Source organism: Coenobita brevimanus, chromosome 65, assembly GCF_032717465.1.
Source record: "Coenobita brevimanus isolate Jiangsu-jjx chromosome 65, ASM3271746v2, whole genome shotgun sequence".
NCBI classification, from domain to species: domain Eukaryota; kingdom Metazoa; phylum Arthropoda; class Malacostraca; order Decapoda; family Coenobitidae; genus Coenobita; species Coenobita brevimanus.
Window position 1 is genome coordinate 45349461 of NC_137018.1, and position 11707 is coordinate 45361167.

Below are 11707 nucleotides of genomic sequence, written 5' to 3' on the forward strand. Positions count from 1 at the left end.
AAGGACAAGAGGAGTTCTCAGTTCAATTTGAGTTTAGTTCAGTGTATGTTCAGTGTCAGTGCAGCCTATCATAGTGAAGACTGTATAGCTCCGGTGCTTGTGAAAACAGTGAAGTGTAGTTGACAAGCATTAAGTGTAATTATTTGATGAATAAAGGCAGCGAACTTGAGAAGCCAGTGTTTATTTACCGCACCTGAGCTGGTCTTGTTGTTGCACACCGAAAGGTTGACCCTAGGAAGAACAACTCGCTGGACAACGTCCTTCCATTACTGAACTACTGCCGTCGGAGCCTGTGGCAGTGTGGGACGGGGACGTAACAATACTTAGCCAACAGTGCTCTTCAAGCTTCTCCTCCTCTTCCTCCTCCTATTCACAGTACGAGTACTACGAACCATGACGTATACCGGGTACTGCACCCTACATATATTACTTTTAAAAAGGGTACAACACTCAATGGAAGGTATTCGTTTCAAAATTTGCTGAAATAAATTTTATTTGAACCGAAATGGTTACAGTAACTTGATGTAATAATAATTTATAAGCGAAATAACTGATGCAATAGTTTATTCAGTGCAACTAGTGTACTCCAGGACCTGGATATAAAGACCCGTATACATTGCCGAAGGCGTAGAGTTTAACAGTTAATCTGAGTATGGGCTATCCCTAGAATCAAGGTTCTACTAGGTGGAATTCCGAAACTTGTAGCGTAAACAGGAAACCACCATTTTAAAAAATGACCACTGTCGGTACCAAATAAGGAATCCGAATATAATTTGATAGGAACGTACTATAAAATAATACAAAACTCTAGTGTCTGTTGTAAGGTGTTCAGGTATGCCCGACATGACTGTGGCGTAAAAAAACACGTTAGTGTTAGACGTTATGTGCAGAAAACCAAGATGGCCGCTATGCAAAGTCCGTCATACATGAAAATGTGTTACTTTTGACTGTAGTGTGGTAGGAGGAGGATTTTGGTATATTTTATGGGATTTTCAGGTATACATAACCAATTAGTAATGTCCTGAACAATGTTGCAAGGTAAATGATGTGATATGTGCGGCCGAGATTGGAAGCCCTACCCTCACATCGTGTGATTCGTGGCCATATCAAGAAAGCCTTTCTTGTTATGCACATAGTCCTCTAGCCAATTAAATGACCCTCACTCGATTCCAGATCCACTGAACTATGGCTGAATAATTGATAATGACATCATCTTTCATGAAAAATGTCTAAGATATTAATTGGATTTATACTGATGCTCTTATTTTCTTTTGATGTGTAGCCTACTGTGTGGCCTCTATCAATGAATTTATTATTATACAGTGTATTAACCCCATTATTAGCCTATTTTACCACTTTCTGTGTTTCAAAATATAAACCATATTCATGCCATAACAGGACATATATACCAAATGATCTTTGTCATACTTTTATGTCAAAGGAATAGATGTTTTCATGTTTGACAGACTTTGCGTGGCTACAATCTTGGCTTTCGGTACGTATGCAAGGTCTAACATGTTTTTATGCCAGCACTGTATCGGACATACCTGCAAACCATATAATGCACACCAGAATGATCTTTTTATTACGTTCCTATCAAAATGTATACGCATTTCTTATCTAGCTCTGACCTGTTGATGGCCATTTTTGAAAATGGCTGTTTCCGGTTTACAGTACAAATTCTGGAATTCCACCTTGTCGATTCTTGAAGGCATGGGTATCCCATACTCAAACAGACTGTCAGACTCTATGCCTTCGGAAATGTGTATGGGACTCTAAGTCCAGAGCCAGGGCTAGAGTGTGCATGGGATGAAGGAACGATGATCCGAAGTAGATGAATATGAGGTGTGTGTGTGTGTGTGTGTGTGTGTGTGTGTGTGTGTGTGTGTGTGTGTGTGTGTGTGTGTGTGTGTGTGTATGTGTGTGTTCTTACCTAATTGTATCTTTACAGGAATGAGTCAAGCTCGTACTCTCCCGTGTCTTAAACCATATTTATCGTACATATCCTTAAATTTGTGAATTGTTTTGGCACACACTATTTCATTCGGTAGTAAATTCCACTGATCAGTTGCTCTATTTGGGAAACTAAATTTCCTTACGTCTTTATCACCTCTCTTTTTATGCAATTTTTTGCAGTGTCCTCTTGCTGATGCTTCCCCATACGTTAAGTAATCATTTATGTCTATTTTCTCCTTTCCTGATATGCATTATAGCATAATCATGTCACCTCTTTTCCTTCTCTCTTGTAGTGTTGGTAGATTCAGTTTATTTATGTGTGTGTGTGTGTGTGTGTGTGTGTGTGTGTGTGTGTGTGTGTGTGTGTGTGTGTGTCACTGGTGCACAAATGACACACGACAAATAAAGAGCAGACGGCGATGGCACTGATGATCGTTCCACGCCCCTCTGTACAGCATGGCACAGTCCTGACCCACACCGCGTTGCTTGTAGTTGTTCGGCTGTCCGCGATCCCAATTACTGTACCCTTCCACACTGCTTCCTGTAGAATTATACCAAGAGCAGTTACAGTTCATCTATTGTTCTACGATTAAGTTTTAATATTATTTTTGTTAATTCCTTATTATTTTGGTTCGGTTCCCGTATCCATCAGTACCTGTACACACACACACACACACACACACACACACACACAGTCCGTATGCATTCTCTCTCTCTCTCTGGGTCAAGGATGGACCTCTCCCCCCCCCCCCTTCTGCAGTCCTGAATACGCGCTAGAGACTGCCAACATTGCTCCTCAGCGATGCAAACTCTTTTATGATTAACTTTATACTGAAGTTAAACATTTCTTTTCAGGTGGTGTTTGCTACCCTTTAGTAGCCAAATAATTACGATTCTTAAGCACCAAAGACACTGCTATAAAGTGATCATTAAGATTTCCAACTTCAGGCACTTCAATCCGATATTTTTTTTTTCTATGCAGCATCAATTCGATAATTTTGTTTTTAATTCTTGCCATCTCCAGACGAAGGGAATTATATCTCCCCGCTCCAAACTGTAAAGTCTCCCCTAAGCTGAATTAAATTATTTAGGTATAACACGATTTAACAAAACAATTCGTCACCGGACTAAAGGGGTTAGTTAATCTGGCTGCAAATAGTTTACTTAGGAAAAGCTGAAAGTATTATGGCGTGTGTTCTGTGACAAAGATCCGTAACCCCTTTCTGCTTGTTGATGATCGGTGTAGTTAGTTAGGTGGGTCGTGTTGATCAGTAACCAAGGAGACAAGTTCTACTACATAATTCAGGTTCATCAAATTTAACGCAAACACGCCAAGGTACTGTATTTAAATTGTGTGAGTATAGTCCAGTTTCGTTAGATGAAACAAAAAAAATGTCTACAGTTAAACCGAGTATATGTAAAAGTGTAGGAGAGACCCGCATATACGAAGGTCAGATTTAAATTATCGTCAGCAAGCCCCTGATTTACGAGAGTCAAATTTAAAATATCGTAGGCAAACCCAGAATTTGCGAAAGGTCGGATTTAACATCGTAGGCAATCCCCGAATTCACGGAGGTTAGATTTACAATATCGCAATCAGCAACGAGGAAAAGAAGGAAATCTTTTATTTTCCGTCGTTTGTTTCAGTAATGACAAAAAGGGGGCGTGGGGGGAGAGGGGTGCTTGCTTTCCCCTTCACCATTACGGGGTTAATGCATTGAATCCTGAGACTTTTCATAGTTTTTTTTTTTTTTTTTGTTAATAACGAGTTCATTCAGCCTGGGAAAGACCTCTCGTAAAGGAAAGGTATTGATGAAGGCTGTATTTAACTCCCTCAGTTCGAAAAGTTCATCCTAAGCCCAATACAATCGTGTGGAGATAACAATTATTATATAAAAAAAATGTCACCAGAATGTTGTTGTTCTTGTGGGCCAAAGCTCATCCGAACGTGGACTTGTGGACCTGCAGCCTGAACCTGCCCTTCTGCAGTCCACCAGCCTCCTTTTGGGGGACAGGGAAGGAGCTGAGGGACGTTCGTATAGCTGGGCAGCATACTATAATAGTGCCATCGCACGAAGGCTTCCCTCTCCAGCACCAGATCATCGGATTAGAAGGTTTAATAACAGATCTGTAACACTCACCGTCCGCCCATCGCCACTGTCCCTCCTCCTGCTTATCCGTGAGGCCTATCCAGTAGCCTTCCTTGGCGCTGATGGCCGCCTGCACCACACGCTCCTCGTTGCCATCCTGTCCAAAATATACACACAGATACATACACACACACGCACGCACACACACACACACACACACACACACACACACACACACACACACACACACACACATACATACATACATACATACGTAACATGTGCTTGCACAAACATATTAGACACACACACACACACACACACACACACACACACACACACACTAGTGAGTGGTTAGGTAAATTTAGTGCTAAATTATTGACATGAATATTCGTTTACTCATCCACATGCAATGTAATGAGTGTGACCAGTGCAGTATAATTACATACTGTACTAATAAAGAAGGCAACGGTGATAAGATCTTTCCTATGCTAAGTAAACTGTCTGCATATGTTAAGAATTGAGAATAATGAGTGGGGCTTAATTTTACTCTAATTGTATGCTGCTGCTGCTGCTGCTGATGATGATGATGATGATGATGATTTTTAATAATAATAATAATAATAATAATAATAATAATATTATTATTATTATTATTAATATTATTATTAGCTGAGGGAAGCCTCTAGCAGCCAATGCACATCTGGCTCTTTTTGGCTAAGCTTTCTTTGGAAATTACAAATGATAACTTGTTTGTCTGTCTATCTGTCCGCTGGCCATATCCAAAATTTCAGGGCAAATACTAAACAAGGATACGTATAGTCTGCAATGTCAGTTTTGGAGAAAGACTCTTTGAAGTGCCAGTCACTGTACTCCATTTCACCAAGTTCGGTCCCATCACTGATGTCCTCAACGTCTGCAGTGTTTATGTAAATCCCCTGCACTAGGTAAACCTCTATGTTTTACCTTGAGAACCAATGTATAAAGGCAATACTAAAAGGTATATCCAGTACTGAGGACCTTTATCAATGCTACAGGTGTTGAGGACATCACTGATGGTACCAGACTCAGTGAAATGGAGTATATGTTGGAATTTCATTTTTGGTAACTACTAACTACGCAATAATATTCACTGCTTTTCTTTGACTGATAGTTCTATAAAGATAGGTAGATAGATAGACAGATAGATATAAAGCTGTTCATCATACTTAGTACAATCTACAGCAAAGTTCACATATACGCGACACGTCTAACAGTGCAATGAGTGCAATTCTGGAGAGGTTACCCTCGTGAGTGAAAGACGGCGTTACCTTGAATATTATGAGGGAGGCGCCATCTGCAGCACACTGAGCCTCGGCGTCGCTGTACATCAGTTTCTTCTTGCTGTACACCCGGTACGCAAAGGTGCACGCCATCTTGTAGCTTGCAGGAGCTTGGAAGTGCAGGAGCAACATGATACAGTTAAACTACTTTCGCCCGAGGACGTCAGTGATAATTACCTTCGCCAACGAAGTTGGAGAAAGTTATGTATTACCTAGTTTTGTCTTTTTGTTTGTCCACACGGTATCTCCAAAGTTTTCAATGAATTTCAATGAAGTTTTATAGAAGGGTGGGCCATGGGCCTAGAAAAAAAAAAAAGATTAAATTTGGGGCGGATCCGGATGCTGCAATGCCATTGGCGACGGTATGTGCTCTCTGAGTGCTTTCTACCTGCATTTGTACTATAATTTAAGACGAGCTTAATTCGAACTGAACAAATTCACGTAATTATTATTTGACACTGCATTGTTCACCTTCAGTAGTTAAAAGTAGCAATGCAGTTGAAAGGCACAAAGTTCACTGACTAAAACTTCCAAGAATTCGAAATGCTCCTAAAACTATTACAAAAATGACACTCTGAGATGTGTCCTTATTGCTAGTCTAATAAAATCTTCCCATAACCTCAACTATAACCCCTCTTTCGTTTTAATCTGATATTTTCTTTCTTTAGTCATGCAGTTCCTGTCCTCAGAGTAGGAGTATTTTCAAGCCACTAACCAGCTTTAGGCCCGTAATGTGGAGGAGCCCGGGCCCTGAGAAGGTATAGTAGTGTTCCTTGGGCTGGCCGCAGTGAGGCGGGGTGGGGTAGGCAGGATAGCAGGACACACCTACCCTTCCTACCCTGTACCCCCATGGTCGTGTTGGCCACGGCAGGAGACTGGTGGTGTGGCAAGGGGTATTTATATTATACACACACACACGATCACGTAGAGAGAGAGAGAGAGAGAGAGAGAGAGAGAGAGAGAGAGATAAATGGATAGATAGAGAGATAGGTAGATAGATAGATAGATAGATAAATGAATAGATAGACAGATAGATGGATAAATAGATAGACAGTTAGACAGATCTATTGCCAGACGCCTCAGTCCCGTAAGGGGTGGCTACAAATAAATCGCCTCCATGTCGCCCTGTCCAATGCCACTTCACTGCCCCGCTCCCAGCTCACACATCCCCCCCTCTCATATACCTCTGCACTCCATCCCTCCATTTCATCCTCGGCCTCCCTCTCCCTCTCCCCCCCTCCACCTCACGCGCATACACTCTCCTCGTTAGTCTCTCGCTCACCATTGTCTCCACATGGCCAAACCACCTCAATGTATTTCTCCTCACGCTTCTATCACATCCACATCCACACCCCAGCGCTTCTTCACTTCCTCATTTGTCAGTCTCTCTCCACGTAGCTCCATATGCTCCTCACAAAAAAATTCATTTCTACTGCTCTCACTCTTGGCTTGTGTCCTTCAAAAAAGGTCCAAGCTTCACTTCCATACGTTAGAGTTGGTATCACAATACTGTTCTGCAGTGACTTTTTCACTTCCACGCTCATTTTCCTGGTCCTTATCACCGCTTTCAAAGAACCAGCAACCTTTCTTCCTTGTTGTACCTTTTCAAGCACTTCACCCTCTAAACGTCCATCTTTACTCATCACACTACCCAAGTACTTAAACGTACTCACATTTTCCATTTCCTCCTCATCCAGCCTTACTGTACATTCAGTGGCTTCACTTCTCTCAAAGACAATGCCTTACATTCACCTTTATATTCCGTTTCTTACACACACTCCCAAACTCATGCACCAAGCCTTGCAGCTTCCCTTCATCGTCACTTAACAATACAGTATCATCTGCAAACAACAGTATAGGGAGTTTCCAAACGCTGCCCTCTCTTATTAGAGTCGTTCCAACATCCACAGCCCTACCTTATATCTCTTTTATAGCCCCATCCATATACAGATTGAACAACCATGGGGACATGACACATCTCTGTTTCAATCCAACATTTAGACAGAAAAATTCACTCAGTTCACTATCTACACGCACTACAGCCTTAGCACCCTCATACATACTCTTCATGGCACTCAGCAACTTCCCATCTACTCCATATATCCTTAATACTTTCCACATTCCTTGTCTATCCACCCTGTCGTATGCTTTCACCAAATCAATGAAGGCTGCATACATCTTACCCCCCTCCAGAAACTTTTCCACTAAAGACCTAAGAATGAATATCTGACCTACACAACCTCTCCCTTTCCTAAAACCTCCCTGTTCTCCTCCAGTTAATTCCTCTGTTATTTCTCTAACTCTGTCAATATGTATCCTACCATATATTTTTCCTTTTACACTAAGAAGACAAATGCCCCTATGATTACCCCACTCTTCTTTTTCCCCTTTTCCTTTGCACAAGGGAATAAATATACCTGAGTTCCAATCCTCCAGGACTCTACCTTCCCCCCAGGCCAAACTGCACATCTTCCATAACCATTCTATTACTAACTCTCCCCCATGTTTCAGCATTTCACCACACACTCCATCAGTTCCTGGAGCATTCCCCATTTTGACTTCTTCATTGCTTCCACTATTTCCATCCAACTGATACCTTCTTCTCCTCCTCTCACCTCCCTCCTCCTCCTAGCCATTCCCCAGCCACTTATACTCGCATTACTTTCATTCTCTATATTCAATAATTCCTTAAAGAGTTCTCTCCTTCTGTTCACTTTTTCTCCCGTCTCGGTAAGCAATATACTATTTTTATCTTTCACTCCCCGACCTACTTCTTTCTCACCCTGTCTAACTCTCTTTACCTCTTTCCAGAACATTTTCTTACATTCCCTCCACTTTACACTTAAATTCCTTCCAAATTCCTCATCCACTCTCATCTTACTCTCTCGTACTAATCTTTTCACCTCTCTCTCCCTCTCTACATGTAACTCTCTCTTCCTTCTCTCAGCTTCCTCAATCCCCCTGTTTCTCATCCACTCACTATATGCTTTCTCCTTTTGCGCCATGGCCTGTCTCATCTGTTCATTCCACCATGCTGTTCCTTGCACTCCATTTCGTTATCTCTTCATCCACACACCACTTCACATGCTGCACAGATTTCTTCTGTGAATATCTTGCGCACACTTTCCACGTCCCCCATCTGCTCCGGTCTATATTTACCCAATTGCTCCTCCACTTCTTTCTTATATTCTGCCCTTTCTTTTTTTTTTTCCATCCACTTGCATCCTTTCTACCCTCCCTTTATGGACTGCTTCCTCCTATCCATCCCTTCTCCTCCTCCTCCATTTCATTTGAACCTTGACTTTCACCACCACCATGCAGTGGTCAGAAAGTACACTTCCCCAGCCTCTGTATGCCCTTGCATCCATTACACACCTTCTCATTCATATCATCCACACACACATAATGAATCATTGCCTTCCGTTCATTCAGTTCACCATCCTCCCTTCTCATCATTCGCCAAGTATACCTGTGGATCATTTTGTGTCTGAAGAGGGTATTGGCAATCAGTAACCCCCTCCCTGCACAAATGTCCACTAGAACACTGCCATTCTCATCCACTTCTGCAGGCACACCCCACTCACCAATACTCCATCCGCCTTCATATTCCCTACTTTTCCATTCATATCTCCAACCAAGAACTCTCTTATTCCCTTCAAACTTTTCCATGTACGCTTCCACATTTATCCAGAACTCTTCTTTCACTCTACTTGCACGATCTTGCGTTGGCGCATACACACACAATCGCCCTTATTTGTAGTCCAACTTTCAATTTTACCCACACAGTCCTTGAGCCGACGGATCCATACTCTCTTATATTCTCCCTCCATCTCTTGCATACAACAATACAAACTCCTTTTGTCCTCTCATTCTCACCTACTCCCGCACATACAGTATACCCCATCCACACTTCCATTCTCTCAGTCTCACCCCTCCATTTTGTCACAGTTTTATACATACATACTTATATATATATATATATATATATATATATATATATATATATATATATATAAATATAAAATGTGTGTGTGTGTGTGTGTGTGTGTGTGTGTGTGTGTGTGTGTGTGTGTACGTACAGTACGTATGTAGCCTATATACTCGTATATAAGGCAGTTGATAATTTTGTGGTCTATAGTGTGTCGCTCTCTGCCTGTGTTTCTGTCTCTGTCCGCCTGTTGGGCTGTAATTTCTGAAAGCCTTGACTTTACAACCACACATGTCCTAGTCTGGTTGCTGCTGAACATAAACAAATCAAACTCATAATATGTAATGATCCTGGGTCACGGGAGTGCAATGAAATCAATCTCCAGCTGGAAGTTGGCTCCCGTTTGAGGCATTTGATTGTACTCTTTGACATATACATTTAGCAGTACACAGATCAGTCTGTAAGTTTGTATCAGACTCTCTCTCTCTCTCTCTCTCTCTCTCTCTCTCTCTCTCTCTCTCTCTCTCTCTCTCATACCAACCTCAGAGTTCCACATAAACGCGATGCAAGTGGAGTTCGGGGCATCAAAACACGCCAATCCACATTCTGCCAGCGAGCTGGTGAAGGTGGTGATGGTGATGGTGGCGATGCTGGTGGGCTTTGGCGCCAAATCCTCAGTCACCAATAGGAAGGTGGAGGAGGGGTTGCATTCTGACGCCTTCAACAGCATCAGCAGCAACATATTTATCAAAGTCGTCATCGTTTTCCTCCAGTTCGTTATCTCATACTTTTTATTTATGTTTGGAGATTCAATTTTCTTCTTCTTCTTCTTCTATATCGTGTTCTCGTCCACCGTCTTTTTCTCACTCCTTTCCCTCTTCTTGTTCTTTCTCATGAAGTTTGATGGAAGTTCATTTAGTTCTGTTTGTTGGAAATTACAAAAGAAGATGTCAGTTCCCATTTTCCCTATTTCGTCCAACAATTTCCTCCAATACTGAGAACATTTTCCTCATTTCCTACCAATGTTTTCTTCCCTCCTGCTAATATTATCATACTCATCATACTGTCGATGGTATGAGACAGGGGACTTTGCGACAGACAATCCCTTGAGATTTATTAGGCAAACTATACCTTGATATTCTCTCTTATGCTGTTTTCAGTAATGACAATTTTCTAAATCAGCAACACACAAAAGGATATTAAAGAGTAATATGTAAATAAATAACCGTGGAAGAGTTGTTACGAAATCGCCTAAATGAACGGTAATGGGGCTCAAATTAATTAACAGCATCATAACAATTACCATTCTCCTGGTGGGGATAATGGATGAAATGTGTTACCTCTTCCTATGCTATTTATATATAAACATTCTACCATTCTCCCACTTCTACCAACATTTCGCTCACAACCAACATTTCTATCATCACTCCCAACATTATCTCCAGTTAATAACATTTCTATAACTACCACCATGTTCCACTCACTCAAACGTTACCTCATCTGCCACCATTACACAAGTCCTTGTTAGTATGTCGTCAGATACCGGTAAGCGATAGCAACACGAGTACTTAAGTCAATAAAGTAGTGAAGAATTGCCAACTTTTTTTTTTTTTTTTTTTTTTAGGAGGACAGGTAATTAAAAAAAGCAGTCTTGTAATTCTTCAGTGTTCACTACAGGTATCCCCACTACCTTCTCTGTCACTATATCAACAATTCCAACATCACCAAACCTACTGTTTCAATAAACTCACTAAACACTGCCATGCTACCATTATTTGCTTAGTTTAACGACCAATATCACTGTCTTCCTGCCTCTTCCATGACTGTGGGTGACTGTTGGCTTAAACTATTATTATCCAGTACTACGTGTTTTCCGCCCAAATGACAATACACACAAAGCGGTAATTAAATTTTTTTATGTATTGTGATGTTAACCACAATGCATTGTAATACAAACTAAATGCATGATAGAGAACAACCGTTCGTACTCATTAAAACACCTTCGCTTATCAAGTTACTATTTGTGTTCATTCATGCGTGGAAATCCTTGAAAAACTTCCGCATTTTTTTTTCTTCAAATATTCAGTGTTTTATTATTTTTTAAAATTATTACAGACTCCTATATCACATTACAAGCATCAACATTGGAAACTCTTCTTTCCCCCTGCATATAATGAACATGGCAGTCAGGACATTGTTTTTTTAATTACAGGTTGTGTAACTAAGTGGCCCCTGGTTATGTCAGGATAATTTTAGGCGGCGCCATGTATCCCAGAAGTGCACAAATACACGGTGTCAGCCGGGCAAAAATAGCCCGAGACAAAGAGACGCACCGCGGAAATCAATGTCCTCGGAAATAAATGAATGAAACGCAACCTATTATCAGCTTCTTACCCACCTATACAACACTT

General features: G+C 41.2%; 1 protein-coding gene across 1 annotated transcript; it reads right to left on the reverse strand.

Moving 5' to 3' along the window:
* Nucleotides 1-2330: 2330 nt before the first annotated feature.
* Nucleotides 2331-10056, reverse strand: LOC145404995 (uncharacterized). The gene is made up of 5 exons (XM_080276497.1): nt 9838-10056; nt 6084-6243; nt 5357-5478; nt 4098-4203; nt 2331-2497 (listed from the first exon to the last, which is right to left on the reverse strand). The coding sequence occupies exons 1-5, from the start codon at nt 10054-10056 to the stop codon at nt 2331-2333; spliced, it is 774 nt and encodes a 257-aa protein (XP_080132623.1).
* Nucleotides 10057-11707: the final 1651 nt, after the last annotated feature.